Source organism: Aphelocoma coerulescens, chromosome 3, assembly GCF_041296385.1.
Source record: "Aphelocoma coerulescens isolate FSJ_1873_10779 chromosome 3, UR_Acoe_1.0, whole genome shotgun sequence".
NCBI classification, from domain to species: Eukaryota; Metazoa; Chordata; class Aves; order Passeriformes; family Corvidae; genus Aphelocoma; species Aphelocoma coerulescens.
In genome coordinates this window covers 30907745-30928681 of record NC_091016.1, presented here as the reverse complement: position 1 = coordinate 30928681, position 20937 = coordinate 30907745, and the positions used below count along the sequence as shown (strand labels likewise).

The 20937-nt window shown below is 41.7% G+C and overlaps 1 protein-coding gene and 1 long non-coding RNA gene across 4 annotated transcripts in view; both read right to left on the bottom strand.

The window, feature by feature from the left end:
* Positions 1-2732, bottom strand: part of MTA3 (metastasis associated 1 family member 3) — an 83607-nt gene extending 80875 nt beyond the window's left edge. Inside the window, exons 1-2 of one of the 3 annotated variants that reach the window (XM_069009697.1) lie at positions 2629-2732; positions 441-508 (exon numbers count right to left, since the gene is read on the bottom strand). In XM_069009697.1, the coding sequence (XP_068865798.1) occupies positions 441-508; positions 2629-2656 (96 nt within the window). In that variant the 5' untranslated portion in view covers positions 2657-2732. Of the gene's footprint in view, positions 1-440; positions 509-760; positions 792-1710; positions 1853-2628 lie in introns of those variants that run through there. The other 2 variants (XM_069009696.1, XM_069009698.1) reach the window with 2 other exon arrangements.
* Positions 2733-3592: 860 nt separating this feature from the next.
* Positions 3593-19962, bottom strand: LOC138107880 (uncharacterized). Its single transcript, XR_011149748.1, has 3 exons — positions 19821-19962; positions 4999-5067; positions 3593-4440 (listed from the first exon to the last, which is right to left on the bottom strand). It is a non-coding gene; the product is annotated as an uncharacterized lncRNA (long non-coding RNA).
* Between the last annotated feature and the right edge of the window lie 975 nt (positions 19963-20937).

Below are 20937 nucleotides of genomic sequence, written 5' to 3'. Positions count from 1 at the left end.
TGAAAATTCTCGCTGGTACCTTCCAGCTCTTTACACATCTATCTAAAAGCAGACACATTACATGATGGCTGTCATTCCAGATGGATTCACAGTGTCCTCGTCAGCCAGAGAATTAAATTCATTCATTTCCATAAGAATTCATAGAATTCGTTTGAAATTTTTTGCAGCAGAGTAATTCTGTTCACCAGGAATGAGCAGCTGGGTGTTTCCTTAGGTAACAGCACAGAATTACAGGATATCACACAGCAAGTTTTCAGTAACTGAAACATACACATAGCAAATGTCAAGGAAGTTAAAATAAATAAATTTTAAAAAACAAAAAACACGCCACCAGAAGACCCTACCACAGGAGAAATCTTATGGGATGGAAATAATTCTCAGTTTCTGACAAGCACACTGACTGCTGTCAAAGGTTAAGAAAGAATCTTAGATATTTGTACCTTGTTGAGTTCTTCAATTCTCCTAATGAGATATGGATTGCTGGAAGAATTTTCAAAATAAACATAATCTGCAAGGAAGAAAGGGAAAGTTGCTGAAACACTGAAAAGTATGTAAAGACATATCATTATTAGTGCAAAAACTTTTTCCTAAACCTAAAAGTTCTCAAAGCACTGAGATTTCTTCATGAATGTTGGGACAGGGATGTATTTCTACACTGAGATTTAGCATAATTTGTTCCTAAATTCTGGTTATAACTGCACTACACCTGCTTTAACAACCATGCTGGAAAAAAAGTTAAATGCCTTGTGTTGAAGCTTACACTGTAATCCAGTCATCCACACACTTCATAAATCTTGACAAAGAAGCAACTTCTCTCAATCAACTAGGGAAGATTTAAAAAGGGAGCACATTAGGGAGTTTCTGTATTATGGAGATTAATATTTCTGTAAGAGATGCCACTTAACATTTATTATCAGGTGATGTGGCAGTACAGTTGTCCCAATATTGTAATATTTGTAATGTATGATAATGTATTTTATGATATTTGCTCTTGTTGTAATCTCTGTCCAGTAAAATGCAAACTATATTAAGCAGCAATTGTCATGAGATTAGCAAGGATCTTCCAGGACAAAATCTCTTCCAGCATCAAAACAAAAATATTTTCATAGAGTGTATGGAAGTTTACTCATATCCTGAAAGCTGCTCCTGTATAATATACAAAGAATTGACATGCAGCACATTTCCTTCAATAGTTTTCTGAAAACTTATTTTTGTCCAATGAAAAAGTACCCATCAAATACCAGCCACACTTTAAATTTGATATTGGACTTCTGCGCCATGCACCTTGCAAACTTTAAAGAGAAACTATAATGATGTAGAAAAGTCTTCTGCAATGCTTTGACACTAAAGTACAATGAAAATGAACTTCAGGCAGTTCTAATGAAAGAATATGATCTCTGTATATTCATGACTGCTTATTTAGATTACAACGAAAAAAAAGAGAATTGGTGACCAAAGAGGCAAACCCTACCCACCACCTGCTCAGAGAGGGATTACTTTCCTGAGTAAAGGCTGATGGGACTACAGTCTAAATACCCTAATGAGGAAGCATGAAGATGGAATATTTGTGGCTATCATCATATCTCAAAACATTAGCAGAAAGGGATTCAAACTATTATCACCCCTCATTTCCACACATCTTCCCTCTCAGCTCTGGCTATGGAGAGAGCAGGAGGACAGAGCGATTTTTGAGCACCCAGTACTGCACACCTAACTTGAGCGGTGCACCTGAGCCACAGCGCTGGGCACGCTGCCACGCTCGGTCCCTCCGTGAGGGAGCGAAAGTTATCCGTGTCATTTTCGAGAGGCTGGGGGTGGGAAGACAAACGTTCGCCGTGTTTTTCACCGCCTAAATGCCCCCTCCCCTCCTCCCTTCGCTAAGCAGTCACGTATCAGGGCGCTCCTCAGGGGTCACGGCGGTAAGCAGGGAAGCTGACAGAAATCCCCCGGTTACACAGCCGGATTAATTATTTATCCCCGGCAGACCAAGGAAGGCGCGGAGAAACTCCGCCGTGGGAGGGAGGGAGGGAGGGGGCAGGGGAACGGCACGGAGGGAAGCGCCCCCCGGGGTGGGCGCCGGCTGTCCGTGCGCACCGCCCCGCACCGCACCGCGCCAGCAGGGCCCGCCAGGCCGCGGCGGGGCCGGCCCGGCCCGGGGGCGCACGGCCGGACAGGCGGCCCCTCGCTCGCCCCGCGGGGCCCGGCGGGCGGCCCCGCCGCCGCTCTCCGGGGAAGGAGGCGAGGCGCGAAGAGAGGCTGTGCCCGGCCGCGCCGCGGTGCGGGGGCTGGAAGCCCGCGGCGCCGCTCCCCCCTTCCCCGCGGAGGGCGGCGCTGCCCTTCTTCTCCTCGGCGGCGGGGGCCGGGCTCCCACCCGGCGCACGGAGCTGGCGGGGGAGGAACCTGCGTCCTCCCCCTCCGCCCCGCGGAGGGCCCGGCGACCCCTTTGCCGGACCGGCTGCCGCCTCCCGCCGCCTGCCCGGGCCCGGCCGCCCCGCTCGGGGACGCGCCAGCGCGAGGGGCCGGGGCGCCGCTCTTCGCCCCGGCGCGGCGCGCACGGCCCGCGGCCCGGCGGGGCCCCCCGGCCGTGCGCGGGGGGCTCCGGGCGGGCGCTGCTGTGTCCCCACATACCTCCCACTCGGTACATGTTGGCCGCCATGTCTGCGCTCTGCGCCGCCCTCCTCCTCCTCCTCCTCCTCCTACCGCCTCTGCCGGGCCGGGCTGGGCAAGGAGGGAGCGGCTCCCGCCGCCGCCCCCCCGCGCCGCGCTCGCCCCCACCCCGCGCCGCCACCCCTCCCCGCCCGGGCGCAGGACACAGCGCCCCACGGGGCCGCCGCCGCCGCTTCCGGAGCCGCCGGCGGGGAAGGGGTTAAACGGCCGCCCCCGCCGCTCCCCCCGCGCACCGGCCCCGGGGCGGGTCGCGGGCAGGGCCCGGCCGCAGGTGGGGTGGGGTGGGGCGGCCCGGGCCGGGCGGTGCCGGGGGAGGTGCGGGTGCGCGGCCGCGCTCCCCGCCGTGCCCGAAGCACGCCACGTTTTGCGGGCTCTCGCCGCTTTGTCCCTCTCCTCTCCGGCCCTCTCCGGCCCTGGCGTTTTTTTGGTGTTTGCCTCGTCCCCGAAGCGGCCGAGGGACGTCTCCCCTTTGGCAACTCCGAGTAGTATCCCAGAGAAAGTTTGTTTCTTGCGCAGCACCTGTTGGTGATGGGTTTGGCGGCCCCTTTGTTCGCCTCCGGAGCGCGGTCCCGCGGGCGGCTCCGGCGCCCTCAGCCTGCCCCGGGCACGGAGGAGCTCAACGCCGTTCGCAAGAGGCAGCTGGCTCGCAACAGGGAGCAGAAAACATCTACTACAGAATAAATATAAATCCAGTAGCTCGTCTCAGAGTCAGGAAGCGTCGAAAGAGATGCTTACAAATAATCCGATGAGAGAGAGGTGCTTCAAAACCATCAGTACTGATGCAACATGAAGCCATTCCCCCCCCCCCCCCCCCCCCCGTTTATACAAAGTTCACACCATAAGAAACAATCCATACACTTTACTAACAAATTGATCATGCTGTGGCTTGCTCCCTTGGAAGAGAAATGCTTGTTTTCATCTTTCTGCAAGGAAGGGGATGATTTATTATTTGTTTTATGTCCTGAATATTTACGTGTGCAGCTTGAGCATTACCAAGCTAAGATTTCACCTCATCCTGAGCTGCAGGAAAATGTGTTGATTAGAAGGAGGATGATCTCTGGTTTTTCAAACGATCATATCCTGTCTTCTCTTTCTCCTTTAAGCAAATCTGGGACTATGAATTTAAGTTTTTGCCTACTTCTAGGACACCTTTAATTTCCCAAGTGACTACAACTTTGTGTCAAAGCAGCAACTGAGTAACAAATTTCTGAAACAGATGAAACAGGCATATGATACAGTGATTTATTCTTCCTTTAAAAACAGCAGCACATTCAAGCACTGAAAGGAAAAAAAGGGAATTTTCCTCTGTTGAATATCTGTGGGAGCTGAAAATAAAGTCAGCAGAAACTCCTTGGGAAGTACCAACTCTGTCTAGGTGGGTATTTCCAGAGGCACAAAAACATGACCTTAGCAGAGACCTGAGGTATTATTTTTACTCTTCTGGTTTACTGCTTGGGTAAATGAAACAGGTTAAACTTTCAAGGCAAGAGAACAGTTAATTCAAATAGTTGGTTTGTCACAGCCATTATCAATTAAACAAAATGCCTCCAAGCTCTTTTCCTCATTTTAAGTCCGCACTTGGACATTAGGGGAATTCCCCACACTTGGAAGTTTACAACGTCCCCTCACCCAGCAAGGTGTGGATTTGGATAGAAACAGACCATTGCTTCTGTCAGCTTCCTATGGAAGAGGAAGGCAGCTCCTGAAGGTCCAGAATGTGAGAGAGCAGCCCAGGGAAGCCATGGTCCCAGCCTGTCCTTTGAGGCTGACAGCCTGAAATAGTAAGAAAACCACCCTTACTTACAGTTGCCAGCCTAAGGCTGCACCGCAGACCAGATAAGTAGAGAAAGAACGACATTTCTACACCTTAGTACTGAATCCCTGGGCCTCATTGTTCACAGTAGCACGGCTCATACAGTCAGCACCAGCCTGAGGTGTACCGTACGTCCATAGTCCAAGGTCACTGCTTTGGGAGTGGGCACAGCTAGTTAGTGGATACAGAGCTGCAGGACTGGCAGCACATTTTACTTTGGTGTAACACAGACAAAAGCCTGGATACAGTTTATTTTCAGTGCTCTCTCAGTGTACAGAATGGGAAAAATTAAAGTTATGTAAACATCTTCATTTTTCTAGATTAAATAGAATAGAAAACTCTTGTTTCAACCACAAGACTCTTGAGAAAAAAAGAAACAAATAAGAGCCTTGTCTTAACCTGATATAGGAACTGTATTTAGCTATAGACTGAGATTACTTGAGCTGCTCGAAAGAAACCACATTTCTGTGGCAACTTAATTGAAGATGCAGATTATTCCTGTTAGAGACATAGGTTACCTGAGAGCTTCATTCTACAATTTTCTTTGTTGTGCCACTGTGAGCAGCCCATCATTCCTCCTCATGGTCCTCCAAAGAAAAGCCAAGAAGGAAAGAACGGAGTGTTAAAAGGATCATTTTAAAGCATGGACTAGTTCCATGTCCTGGCTGCCCAACTGCCCCCATGGTAAGCTGGATCAGCAAGTCCTGAAGGAGATGGACATCAGGCACTGAGAGGTGACTGAGGACCTTTCATGGTATTCCCAACACAGCGTCTGTTCACTTAACCAGCCTCTTTTCTGGCTTTTTCACTTTAGCCTCATCAGATGCATCTAAATCATGTCCATTACATACCTATTAGGCTGACTGGAGCTATACAGTTTTCTTAATGCATTTAAAAGAACACTATTATGAAATAATTTTTTTTCCATTAGAGATAGTACAAAAAGTTTCACCTTTTCTTCATAGGCAATTTAAGGTTTCTTTCTTATATGTAGAATTAGGTGGACAAAGGTAATGGGAATCTGCTATCAGAGAATTTTATTCCTGAATTTTCATTTTTCAAGTTGAATTTTCTCATTTTCCACTATTGCAGAGGTGCAATGAAAGTTTTACAAAGCTCTGATAACTTTATCATTCCATGAAGTCATAGAATAAGGGAACTTCCATTGCAGCTGTTGTACAGTATCCTGTTTTGTGTCCACAGAACTTAATTTCAAAGTTTCCTGATTTCAAAAGTTCCTTAATTTCAAAAAACCTGAATCTAAACAACACCAGCTCCACCACTAAAAAGTGTCTAGCCTATAAGCTTCCTCACAACAGATACCAGAACTGAAGACAAATCTTCCTAAATTACTTGTTTATTAATGATTATACTGAGAGTCAAGAGGACTAAACTAAAATATATTGATAGAGGTGCATATTTCAGATTGAAATACTTCAGGATCTTACAGGTAGGAACATCTTACTGAAATCAACAAAACATTGAAGAAGGAGTTGCTTGAACCTTCATAAAAAATGTTCATCTTCCTGTGGAGTTTTCACAGAGGCTCACCCTCATGCTAATGCAACAGAAAGGAAAAAGCCTTTCCCATCCTTGGGCCATACCTATGGCACGCTAGAGGATTTGTTTGTTTGTTTGTTTGTTTGTTTTTGGGGCAGCTTTTTTTTTTTGCACATGTAATTTTGAAGCACAGGAAACATTCAGCAGTTCAAGTTTATGAGTTCACACCAAGGAAATCCTGCTCCCTTGCTAGTACAACTTTCTTGCAACAAATAAACTGGCTGTGTGCACATAATCCATGCAAAAAGTTAAACAAAATACAAAGGACTTCACAAGTGATCATTTCTTATCAGCCTAAACTGCTACACTGAGACTAAATCACCACCATCGAGGACTTGGGTAGTTTATGGACTTGTCCTGTAGCTCAAAAATAAAATGTAGTCTGTACAAAGTCACTTTGTTCTCACGTGAACAAGAATACCAGCTAACACAGTCGCACACTGATCAGACTGACTTACAGGCAGCTAAAACTACAGGCACTTTTTTTTTCCTACCAATGCAAAGACACCATAGCTTGCAAAACCTCACTAGTGAATTTATAGCAGAGACAGAATGCATATTGGTGTCACTTAATTAGTCACAAACCAAAAATATTTTTCCACATCAATAGTCATGATTATATTTATAAAAAACTTACAGAACTACCATTTTGCAACAAACATTATATAAGGTGGGGGCGTTTTTATTTACAGTACTACAAAATTCAGTGTTTATTATCCCAAGCAATTGAAACTTATAGCTGCCTCTACAAAACAGAAACTGTAGGTGCAATCTCTAAGAGAGTCTTCCACACCAACTTCTATATAAATCAGAAAAAAAATCCCAAACCTCTCACAAGAGAAAATCATCTTGTCTTGGTATCAGAAATAACGTTGGCTTTTTTATTGACTCTGAGTCAGATCTCTCAAGAGATTCTTAGCTAAATATGTCACTATTTTCATTAAATATGATTTAAACAATAGCTTAAAGCTAATTGCTGAATTACTAGTAGTCTGCAGATTTAGATGTTGAATCCAAATCTTAAAGTCGTAAGAACTCCACTAAATCAATGTGCAGATAAAAATGGTGCTTATGGTTGGCAACAAGCTATTAATTGAGAGAGTAGCTAAAACCAGATCTCAGGTAATGGTTTTTCAATAACTATCATAGTGTTTTATAGATTGGTGCTGTAGCCTACCAAAAGGCACTTCTTTGACACCACACATAATTTCATTTCCTATAAATCATACAATTGAATCAAGGTGTTCTCTTTTTTTTTTTTTTTTTTTTTTTTGTGCAAATTAAGTCAGAACTGGACCTGTATGTACCTGTCTTCCTGTTGTGACTGAATTTGCTTTAATGAAAACCATTCTGTTGCAATGGAAAAATTACTTTAGGTTTGAGGGAGGGAGGGAGGGATAGTAAAGTAGGGTTTATTATTGATCTTCTAGTAAAGGCTAGATGTATTTCTTCCACTCCAGAGGCATAACTCTCAGTTCTTGATAACAATCTCAGTAACAGAGAAAATATCTTATTTCTTAATCAGATTTAAAAAGAAAAGATAAGATTTACCAATCTAGAGCTTTTGTTAATGCTACCAATTTACTTTCCAATCCACATCTTAAAGGAGAAAAAGCTTTCAGCTCTAGGATTCAGTTTTGTACCCCATTCTGTTTGCCAGTTGTAGAAAACCCCTAGGTTTATGTCTAGTTTCTGTTCAAGTCCAAGTGAATTTTGTGGTTGACTCCAGTGGAGCTAAAACAATACCATTGTACAGCTTTTTAATCTCTAACACAAGCAAGGTTGCAAATGAGAGCAGCTGGAAGCACACTGGAGCATTGCACACATCTGCAGCACTCTGAAATGAAGCCATTTTGGACTTCAACACAATACTGGATAGACATTAAACAATCCACAGCAAATTTACTCTTTATCTCTCCCTTTCTTTCAACTGATCTATTTTTCGTGCTTAACACCTGCTAAAAAGCTGTGAAAGGTGCTTAATGACACCTATTTAAGTAGAGTACAGTACATTCATCTGAGCAGAATTAATTTAAGGACTCAGCATCTGTTCGGTTCAGTTTTTCTGGAGCTTGAATGATCTCAGGCAGGCAACACCAAAGTGCACCTTATTGAAGTGTACCCTCAGTGCCTTCCTGTGTCTCTAAAGACTGCCTGGTGTTTCCATTACAGATGCATTTGACCTGAAATTTTCAGGCACCAGTTCTACCTTTAGTGTTGAAAATCAGAACAATTTCCTTATGCAGGTAGCAGGTCTCCTGCTCAGTGCAGCGAGAAGATGATCACTCATTGTTCCGTTGGTAGGAGGAACTTCACTTCTGAATTCAGGCTGGATGAGTCTCAGGGACACATTTATCAGTGCTATAACACACACACCTTCCTCTTATATCAAGGGCATCATGCCTGCTTACACACAGTGAATTTAAATTTGTGTTCAAGTGACCTTTATTTCTAACAACAGGTGGTATGACAGAGGAGGTCAGCTTGCCTGCATGATGAACAGGTGTCTGACTGGATGACTTGCTTCCAAAAACCAGTCTGGGGAATGGTGACAAAGAGCAGCAGCACTCAGCACAATGGCAGTACTCCTGGTATTTTGGAAAGTATTGCCATTGCATTTGAATCTTTTACTTAGAGACAATCAAATACCTGTCTCAAACCAGTGAAGTTCATGAAGTATTTTCTCAGGATGAGTGGAAAGAACAAGGAACATGCCTCTAGACAGGTAGGTTACTGCAGGCAGAGTTAGTACACCAGGCAATAGGTGGTAACACAAGGAATACTGCAAGAACTAGAGGATGCCTAGTTGCAAAGCTGGCATGGTTTTTATTGTTGTTGGGAATTATTTTGTTTGTTTTAAATCAGCTATGTTTTGCTTGGCAAGAGGAAATAAACAGCTTGAAAACCCCCTTCCCCATAGCACACAATGGGCTGATGGAGAACACTTGTGCACTCAGAAAACTCTGAGTATTCTCCCAGTACAGCAAGAGAACAGGAGATTTTACATATTTCCTATAGCAATGAACCTAACTGATATGTTCTGCAAGTAAGCTCTTTAATAATGGCTGTTTGTGCCAAAATAGACAAAACAATAGGCAAACCTGTGCCAAATTTGACTGTTTTTACCAAATAAGCACAAACAAAAATACCCCTGAACATATCACCTGCTTCTGAAACATCCACATTCAGTAAAAATCCCCCCACTATTGCAATTAAGTCTTTTTTTTTGTCAGGAAGGCAGATGCCAACTCTACCGTATGAAGATCTGTGATGTCCATGCTCAGGCTGACAAGTTTTACTTTCTCTCTGGCAGACTGAAGATATTTGACTCTACAGTCCTTAGACCCATTTATCAGATGAGCCTTTCACTATTCTTTAGCCTCTGCAACTAAGCCCTTTTGCAGCTTGGGTTACATCTAGGAATGGAAACCTGTAAAATCTGGATACCCAAGATTAACAGTCTGAAAGTATCTGAGTTTTAATATTCTACAACATTTTCTAGAATACAAAAGAATATTTTACACCCTTGCAAGCAAGATGTTTTTATCATTTATATTTCAATATAAACAAAAACCAGGGTGCATCAGCTCTCTTCTCCTTATGAAGCTCCTTTGGGATGTAAGGGTACAACATACAGCTGAGACTAACAAGCACAGAGAGCCAAAATTTAATGTTTTATTCCCCTGTCTTCCTCAAAGCTATCCAACCAACTACTCTGCTGTAAGGAACCAGTAATGGGGAGAAGTTCTAGAGGAAAACACAAATTCCTGCTCTTCAAGATGAATATGACCAAAGAAGCATCTTTCATAGTATGCTCTTTGAACAAACTAGAGCACTTCATCCAGTGGTTCTGCCACACAACTCTGCAAATATTTCAGGGTCCATCCTGCAAGTTCTGCTTTAGGACAAAACTCAAAAATTCCTTAGAAGAGACGTGATAGGAGGAAGAAATCACGGACTCCCATGTATACAGTATGCTTGGTTTCCTTTTCTTCTAACACAAGAATAATCTATACTGGAATAATCCCCTTTTATACTGTTACATCTACTTCCCCTTTAGGGATCTGTAGAAGTTGTTAAGATAATGAATATGTGCAGCAATAACTAAAACAAAACCACCAAAACTCCACAAAAACCAACCAACCAACCCCATCAAAAAAAAACCCATAACCAAAAAATCCCATCCCAAAATTAGTCAGCAAGATATCCAGGACTATTTTCACTGAAACCAGTTCCTGAATTTCACCAGAATAACCACCAGCAGCCAAATCAAAGTACAATCATATGTGTATGTGAAATACCCAGAAGCCATCACAGAGGAAAGGAACACAGCTCGTACTGCTAAATCACAAATACACTGGGACAGAAGAAACCTGCTCACGTATGTTTCTCAGATCTGCTTTCAAAAGTTCTGCACTTCTTTCCAGATGGATACTCATGTCCCTCTGAGGCCTGGCTGGGTCCATGAATACACCACGGTCAACATGCAAGCCCATGACTGGGGAGCACAGTTCTAACAGATGCTGAATGCCATCTGCTTTCATGGATGTCAACCAGGTGATACATAACACTCAACACAGGTAGGAGGCCCTCCAACTTTTCCACGCTGGAGAATACTCACACAGTAAGTACTTACACTGCAAAAACTCTCATAATAATTATTCATAACATCAGTTCCCTAGGGACTGCTCCATTAAACCAGTTGAAAACAGTACACCATGACAGGGAGAGGAAAGTTGCAATAAAAATATCCCAGCCATAGTGACTGTCAAGCCTTTCAGGATATAACATTTTTAATGAATATTTTAAGAAGATTTCATGTTTCGATTGGGGTCCTCTTTGGCAGTTGCCCAACATTTTGGGATGAGAAAGGTTATTTATGATTGTTTGAGGGATATTTTCTTCTGAACAAAACAGTGTGTGTTCTGCTATGATCGCTTTCTGTTTAGAAAAGAAATTAACAAATGACTGAATAAAGCATTATGATCTGTTCTGCAGGGGAAGCAGGAGGTGAAGGTGTCTGGGCAGGGCCAGAGTTGTCTTGCATAGGATGGAATCCATGGGCTTTACACTATTTATTCTGACATTTTACCTGAGCTCTTACCTTGCTCTTTAGCAAGCCTGATGTAATCTACAAAGCACTGAATATGTGAAGTTTATGTTAGTTCTAGCTTTAAAATTTGAAGAGGCACACTGCTTAATAGTAATCAGGACTTTCAAAAAAGCCTTTTGAAAGGCCTTTACACCTTTCCTCATACATCAAAATGTAGAATTCAAAGTATCAACTTGTAGTTTAAGTTTTCTTTATGGACAAACTCTGCTGTGAGTATCTTTCTTATTCACCTACAGATTTCTCTGAGGAAAGCATCACAAGGCCTGAAAGGAGTATTTGCTGCTGCATTAGTCCTTAACAAATTCAAAAACATTTCTGAATGGAGTGCATAGTTCAAGAACTTTGTTCAGGGATGAGCCATTTCCTACAAACATTTGGAAACACTGTTACTCTTTCACCAAAATTATTTCCCCACCAAAGAGGACAAAACTAACTACAGTTCTTCATAACCTTTCTGGAATTGTGTATTCACTTTCTGGTGGAGCCTGCTGTTCTGAATAGCAAAAGGCAGTGCTGCTTTTTCAGACACACCAATCTTGCAATCCCCCACAAGTGCAAAACTTCAAGACACAGAGAATCCATCCTATCACCATTCACAACTCTAAAATTTTCTCCATCACTATTTCCATTACCAGCCCCTCTTCCAAGGTCTACAACTCAGCAGTCAAAGTTCATGCTAGGCTGAAATTTGTCCTGTGAGGTTTAAGGAACCCAAGAGCTATTTTCTTTTTTACTACAGAATTACTTCTCTGTTGTAGGAGACAGAGAGGATTGCTTTTACGTCAGAAAGATAATCAAAGAATCTAATGCCTACACTTACCATGAGAAATAATTGTTCTGTTACTCACAATATCTGTCTTTTGAGCCAGTTCACCTAAACGGTCACAATTTCTGCAACAATTTATTTCCTAAATTCATTAAATACAGCATATACTGGCATATTAATAATACTAGACAGACCATCATTATTAGCAATGCAACTGTATTATTTTATTTGCCTACAGAGACTCAGAAATACTGATCTGTTATTAACTCTGTCACACCTCTGTAAATTCAGAATAACTATATTGGTATGGTTGAGTTCATCCACAGGAATCACACTCTTGGGGAAAGCACAAGAACTTGGTTATATGAACACAAAACACAGCAGTAGGCTGAATCTTTTAAGACCCATCCCCATGAAAGGAAGACTGCACACATCTGTTCTGCCTTAGTATGGGATAGGAAATCATAAGCTTCAGATTGGTAACTGGTCTGCCAGGCCTCTCTGGCACACTGGGAGGAAGAATACTGGGACACTTCCACATGCTCACTCCCACAAAGCCACCGAGAAGCACAGGGTTAGAAATACAGCTCCGCAGGCTTGTCTTCCTCTCAGCTTTCAAGGATTGCTCCTCGGGAAATAACAGAAGTGTAAGACGCTGCAGAAATCAGCTGTGTGAGCAGACAATCCAACCACACATTTGACTGCATGTTTTTCATATTTTATGAAGCCACTGAAATGCTGAATTTGAGAGATGAGGAGGTTGTAAGGAACATTTTCCAAATAATCTCTGCAAATAATAAAAAAGCACCAGGATCTGGCACATCCTTAATTTCTGCTGGAACGAGGCCGTGGCAACTGCACACGTTTTAGGATGGGTGACCACAGCCCAGGCTGACTGGGGAATTCCTCACCATCCTCTTTTTAGAAAAAGATGCCTGGGGCTAAGAAGAGAGAAGGAGAGTGGAAGAATGTATGACTTACTGAAAAGCAGACTCGAAAAGAGTTCCTAGTACAGCTCCTGGAAGCCAGAAGCACAGGATTTCAGTCCAGTGCTTTTATCAGTGTTTGGGGGTTTAAATTGGTTCATTTTTTTTAAACTTGTTGTTCTATTTTGTGTTTTGGGTTTTTTTTTTAAGCTTATTTTCCCTATTCTTCTCTTTTGAAGAAAAAAAAATCTAGTCTATGAATTACAAAATGAGTTAGGAAGAAGACACAGACAACCAGTCATATAAATTGGTGAACTAAAGACAGATCTCCAAATAAAAGATTTAACTATAGGAGGAAAGCAATCAAACAAACTGCAGTGCAAACACGAGATGTCAGTTCCCAGTTTGAAGTCTGTTTTGCAGCACAAATGTTTAAACAGACAAAATTTCTAAAAACGACAGAAGAAAGAGTCACATTCAGACACGGTGAGGGAAAGATGTGTTAATGATTTGGTAACAATACTCTTCAGAAAAATAAGAAAACTACACGATCTTAAGGTCATGTTTTGAAGTCTTCAGCATAATGCCACAATACAACATAAAAATAAATAGATAAATAAATAAAGTCCAAACCTCCAAAGAGAAAGAAGTTCCTCCAGCTGAATGCTGCAGTCTAAGGGCAGAGACTTGCTGCTAAGGGATTGGAGTCTTCTGAAACAAGCTTCTATGCTATTTACTATAATTTCCCACTTTTGAGAGTCAGTCCAATATCATATTCATTGAAGTGCAACACAAAGCAGTGCATCTCATCAAATCACGGTAAGCTTTTCTAAAGAGACACGTACAAAATTTTCCTTGCTATGATTACAAGATTACTGATGTCTCCTGCCTTGTTTGTGCAATAGTTAAAAAAAAAAAAAAACAAAAAAAAAAGAAGAAGAAACACAAAACAAACTCACATGGATCAAAGGAAACCACAATTTAGAATCTTCAATGAGCAATCTATTTTATTCTGGCTCCCACAAAGGCACATCTATAAATCTGTCTGGGCAGCTTAACATACAAAAACCCAAATTTACCAAAAATCTTTATCAGAATAAGTTTGCATGGCTCTGCAGACAACGTTACCAATTTGTTTCTTAGCCATCATTTCCAGAAAAGATCTGTTTTGTCACCATTGTTGTGACGTTTAGTTTTTTCCCCTCTCTCAAGGCCAGAGTCAGCCCTAACTAAATGGCAAAGTTGTGCCAAAGTCATGCCAGCCTCAGCAGCTCAGTTTCACAGTTTATTGCCACAGGAAGCAGGGGAATTAGGGGCTGACTAAATTGCTGATGCCAGCTGATTAGCTTTACATCCTGCAGCTACATCAGCAGCTGAGCCAGAGAGGTGGTGGCCATTACAGCAATGCAGCTGGCCCACTTGCCGTTGGATTTCAGCCTGACACAACCGGTTTTGAGCGCTGCAGAGTCCACCAGCAGCACTTCCCAACACACCATGTGATGGTTCTTTTTCAACTGCAGTTTTATTATAAATTTGACACATATTATAGAGGGATACCACAGGCAAACTGCTCCTTCCCCAAATCCCACTCCTCCCTCCCGAAAGAGAGCGTGTAGAATTTACCTTCCCCTCCTGTAACCAGCAGGAAAAGAACAATTAGTCAATATATTGCAGCTTTCCACAAAACGACTCAGAATCTGTGACTTTAGTGACACTTGACTTAAAATGTGGGGGCAGGTCTGCACGTAGGTAGGATCTGCAGTTGCCAGCAGAGAAACAAAAGTGTGTTGAAATAGGCAAAAATACATGTTAAAAAAAAAAAAAAAATCACTAAATCGGTACTTGCACAAAATGAAGCTGCAGTAACTTATACCAGAGAACAATACAGCATTAAAACTGTAAACAAATGAATATTTTCATAGTGTAAAATAAATAAAAATATGTTCTCATACAGTTGTTTTAATCTTGAGAGCCAGATTCTCAGATATTGCACTATCTCTTCTGTCTAAATGGTGCTCAATCTACCAGATCGTTCTGGTGGATTTTGTCACAAGGATTTGTACCTGATCCAAATCATCAGTGGTCACACCTTGAAGTCATAATTGAAAAATACCCTTAGGAACACTATACCTTCACAGAACGAAGGCAGAGAAAGAGACTCATTCTGGCTATGAGCCATTTCTAGCTGTGTAATGGAGATAATGGTGTGAGCACTTTAACTTCCAACTCCGGGACATAATCCAGTCTCTTGCATCATTTAGGAGAGAGTCACTTGATGCAAAGGGTGAGCAGTTACTGCTCCTGAAAGCAGATACTAACTTGCACCAGTGAACCTGGGGAACATCTATGTAATTTGTTTAGATGTGGATGGTGATTATGTCGGCACCTGGGAGACCTGCCTACAATTGCCTACCTGCAACCCAGTTTTATAACCTATTTGCTGGAAGCCAGAGTTCTCTCCAATATTCTGCAGATAAGTTACAGAAAGTAGTGAGGGATCTTTAGCTTATTTCTGCCCAGCCACGAGGATCAAGCTGCCTTTTAACGTCCTGTGCTTCGAGCTCAGGACAGAGCGGCTTTATTGGCTCTCCTGCAGCTGTAATCGAGCCACGCTCCACTTGCTCCTGAAGCTCTGATAACAGGAAGGTTTTAACACCTCATTGCACTGCAGAACCAGGTCTGCCTGTGTCCTGAAAAAGGGTAACAGCTCCCTGCACTCTCCAGTGCTCCAAGAGGCTCGGGAAAAAACAGTGTTTGCAAAGATGTCTGATCTCATTTTCTCCAAGAATGAAAGGATTTACACTAAGAGTTTATTAATTTTAACTGGATGAGTATTTGACTGCAGATTTAGTATTTTAAGAACCTGAGCATCCTCTTAGAGTTCTAAATAGTCATCCAAATATTTATCTAAGTTAGCAAGCTTGATCATTTTCATAAACTTGTATAGTCAACAGGAAGAGTTTCTGGGACCTCTGAAAGAACATGTCTGATAAAAAAGCTGAATAATTCCTTTAAGAAATAAGTATCTCCATGTAAGAGGTAAAATGTTTGCTAAATGATGCAAGAGACTGGGTTATGTCCCAGAGTTGGAAGTTAAAGTGCTCACACCATTATCTCCATTACACAGCTAGAAATACTGAATTTTGTATGTCTGAGTGTTAGGCAAGACCTAATCCTGCACCACTTATTGTAATTTGGTACAATCAAGTGGACAGTAGTTAACAATGCTGCATTTGTGAAGAGCAGAAGAAGGAAATATTTCCCTTATGCATAATGAAAAAAAAGAAACTGTTTTCAAAAATGCTTTATTTAACTTTATTCCCTCTGAAGTGTGAAGTTTAGAGCAGCATAATAGCAAGACAGAGTTTCTAACTCTCCTCTCCTTCCCCTAAGAGTTTCAATACCTAAAATGAAGAAGTATAACATTTCTCACTAAGGAATAAAACAAATTAACCGGCATTTCCAGAAACTTCACTTCAGAATATTTTTTTCCACAGATCCAGTAAAACCCTGCTTGTAAGACACTAACTCGCTGTGATTACATCTCACCTAATTAGACCTCCAGGCTTTTCACCTCCTTTAAATAAGCAGTCAAAGCTATGTGTGCTGTTTTCAGTGGCTCTGCAGAAGTCTCCAGCAATGGAATTTTGGTGTCCCAGCTGTCTGAATTCCCTTCCCAAAGGCCATGGGTGACTCACCAGGGCTTCTGACCTGAGACCCAACCAACACAGCTTCCAAGCTTCTCATCCTGTGCTTCAAAGAGGCCTAACAGATGCCGAGGGCTCAGTTCAGTTACCTAACTGAGGCATCAAGTGTCCCCTGTATGGCATGCTGGACATTGACAGGGGCTGTCAGACAGGACAAAAAAGGCTCATGCACTACTGGAGCAGCAGGTGGACAATAGGGTAAATCACAGAATCCTGCAATCATTTCGGTTGGAAAAGACCTCTTAGATGATTGAGCCCAACCATTACCCCAGCACTGCCAAGTCCATCCCTAAACCACGTCCCTAAGTGCCACACCTACATGTCTTTTCAATACCTCCAGGGATGGTGACTCAACCACTTCCCTGGCCAGTCTTTCCAATACTTAGCATCCCTTTTGGTGAATAAATGTATCCTAATATCCAACCTAAACTTTCCCTGGTGCAACCTGGGGACATTTTCTCTTGCCCTCTAGCTAGTTACTAGGGAGAAAATGGAGGGCATCTCAAGTGGCATTAGCTCCTGTAAGTTTAGGTAAGTGAACTGAGCTCATGGCCTTTGCTGAGGATGCAAGTGGAAATAAAACCCCAAACAACAAAAAAAAAGCACAACAGCAGCCCTTTATGTCAGCTAGTTAAAAAAAAAAGGGGGGGGGGTAAGATTGTGACAAAATAATGCTCATATTTAGCTGGACCAGTTTTCTTCCTATTCTGAGGTATTCACTTTGGTTTCACACGCATACATGGCTTCTCCAAATCCCAATATTTCTCTCCATCTTCTCTTCAGGCTGTTTCCCTTCTCCTTGGTAGGAATTTAGAAAAGAATCTCTCTGGTGTGAAAACACATTCCCGTGTTGTACTCTCCTGTGAGGATATGTTCATGCCTTTGAATTATCCATTAGCAAGTCTCCTTCTAATCACCTTCCTCAGGCGAGAAAGGTCCTCTCTGGGCTTTGTATCTGCCTGCCTGGAGTTCAGATGTAACAAACTGGTGTACCCTCCCAGTTAGTAACTATGTCTGCCCAAAAGGGCTTCATTTGATTCAATGATCATCGAAAATGTGCAGTAATTAGCCCAGAATCAGGGACAAGAAGTTTTGCTGGGGGTTTCTCAATATGGAGGCAAAGGAAAACAGAGAAGGCAGTTGTCTCTCACAGTCTGACCTACAAATACATCAAGTCTCTAGTATCAAATCATAATTGCTCACAGCCAAATTTCCCAAACTGTTATCACGTTTCATGAAGTAAGTTAGTCTCATTATAAATGTCAACTACAGATTGTACTCTGTGCACATGTATATATATGTGAATACCCAGCTCCCTACTAAATGTCATTCATCCATTTTTAGAAACACTTATATTCAAAATTATTCAGATTTTTATAAGTGCCTCAGTGACAAGGGAACTTGTACTCTTATGTCAGGTGCCACTGACAAGCCTGCATCTGTCATTAGACCATTTGTTTGGTAATTATATGTGGCAATAGGCTCATCTCCTGAAAGGTTTTCTATGTAGCCCACAAACCAGAGGGGATTTGGTGCAGAGAAGTGAGATTAAAGAAAAAAAAAAATCATCTATTTGAAACCATTTTTTCCCAAGCCCTAAATGTAAGATAAATGCAAACTATAGTCCATCTGTGCATGCAAAACCTTTTGAAGCATTTGTTCTGTTCTTTATATACTGCCTTTCCAAATAATTAAAAGAGAGATGGCTAAATGTGGCAGTATGTTTAAAACCAAAGAGATTGGGGTTTTCCCCCCACAATTTTACATGTTATATACTATATACTCCCCAGCCAGGAAGATTTTTTGTTCTGTGTTTACAAGTCTATCATCATGGCAACCTGCTCCACAACTAGAGTTCCTACATGTTGTAGTCATAAAAATAATCAAGATTCCTGACAAGACAACCCACTAAAAGCCAATTTTGCTTGCATTGAAGTCAACAGCATTCAGTAGCTACCTCAGTAGGAAGAGAATCTCATCCCAAGTTATGAAAAATGCCTGCCATCAAAATATACCACTTTGTTCACATGCAAAATGCAAGTAAAGACTCTCTTCTCTAAAAGCAACCATAGAGCTGCACTCAGAACACAGAGCAATGGTCTCAGCATGGAGCCAGAAAGATTTAGAAGCTGTAGAAAATATTTCAAGTTCATTAAATACCCCTAGGATGCAATAGCACAGTGCAAGCCATGAAAATAAATGTTGACACAAAGAAAGCTAGTTTTACATAATTACTATTAATTGTGAAGTTCCTCCTGGGCAGCAAAGGATAACAACAATAACACCAGGAAAAACATAATTGCTTTGATTCAGCATCCCAGCAGTATATCCAGAACCTAAAAACTCAAACTAAAGCAAGAACAAACCAACACCACAACCACCTGAACCCAACTACTTGAAAGAGGTCTTAATTATATTTTACATCATTAGCCTGCTAAATCCTTCTAAAGTTTGCCTTTATGCCTCATACTTTAACATTTTACATATAGGCTGAATAATCTTAGCTCCTTTTTATGTTGACCTCAATGGATTTATTTGCTCACCTGTTTTTTTCACCAATTATGTACCATTTTTCAAATCATGACAGATGGAACTTTCAAACACACTTTTTGTTCCAGAATTGCCTTTTAAAAAAAAAAATCTTTCTCTTAAAATGTTACTAAATGTTTTGCTTATGATCACACAAAATCTTCAATGTTTTGGCTCTCCATCCTATTTCTTCAAATTTCTTGAGCCATTCAGTCACAAAATTAAACACTACCACCAAAAAAAAAAATAGTTTACACTCAGTGAAGTCTCCTGGAAAATTAGGCAGATCCAGTACAACAACAAATCTGCTATTTCACAACTCCAATGGGGTAACCAATCTCAAAATGCAAGAAATCAGAACATTTACTCAAAACCCACAAATTCTGTCTAAAATCTGAGGTTTTGTTCCTGGTAAATTGCTGCTCCTGCTCTGAGAGGATGTACTTTACAGTTGTTGACACCAGCTCACTCGGACAAATCTCCTCAATTGGAGAGTAGTTATAACTAAAATAACTAAAGTTGAACATGTCAAACTACAGAGGAAAAGAAAACATCATTGTTTCCAGGTTAGCTTTGCTTATATTGAGTATTTGACAATGTAATTCTGAAGGAGGAAATAATTATATTCTACATTGAAAAGAAACTGAAAACCAGAGATAGGAATAGGCATTAAATCAACCCACAATGCCTTATCAAGCAATGAACTTTATGATAAAGTCTTTTCAGGCCAGCACTTTACCTCTTCTGCCAGACAGCTTCTAAACATGGCACACAAAGCTTTGTTCCTCTTGAAGAAATTTCTAGAACATACACTCTAACCAATATTTTAATACAATTAGTAAATATAGGTCTTCAAGCCATGTTATTTATACTCTGCTCTCTTCCTCTGCAAGCTCCCTATGAGGGATGGTTAGAACATATGGAGCAGGAAGCCTGACAAATTGCAAAGTCAAAAGCACCTGGATAACTCATTAGCGCTGTCAGAGTTCCAGTCAGGTTTTTCTATTTAATTTTTTAAGTAGATTTTCTAGTGATTGTACCTGAAAGAATGAAATACAGAAGGTATACATCAAAGAGGGGAGAAGAACTTTAAAATAGCGTTTGCTGCTTATAAAATTAACAAAGAGAAAAATACATTGACTGTACCAGGGAAGTGGTTGAGTCACCATCCCTGGAGATATTTAAAATATGTGGAGATGTGGTGCTTAGGGACATGGTTTAGTGGTGGACTTGGCAGTGCTGGCTTAACGGCTGGACTCGAGGATCTTCAAGATCTTTTCTAATGGAAATGATTTGACGGCTCTATGAACTCAGCTGCTGGAAGGAAAAACCTTTTCAGCTATATGAAAACAGACACCAGCACGACTAAGCAGACAGCATAAATGACCTAACTGTGTCACAACACGCTGGTGTCTGTACTTGACAGCATTTTGGAGTTTGGGGTGGGTTTCTTGTGAAAACCGGGAACCAGAACAGGGAACAATGACTCACCGCGCCCTCTCGTGGTCGCACTGTACAACAGCCAGAGATGGCGGGATTCTCTTCGTGGGAACAGGGACATTTATTAGAGTCTCTTTAGAAGTATATTTTAGAATATGAAAAATTGGCTTGAAAATAGTAGCGCTTAATATCCTTCTCATTAAAAAAAAAATAAAAATTTTACTACACAATTAGACGACGATTCCTTTATTTTGATACACCCAAATGTGCCTTAGAAATCTCAGCTGATAAAGTAACATGGCAGCAAGAACAACTCATAAAGTGCATATATCTAGAGCGACAAAGAACGGGGATGGTAAAGCACTGTTTAACCTAGATGCCCTTTTAAAGACACAACACTTGAGTGGCAAATCTTT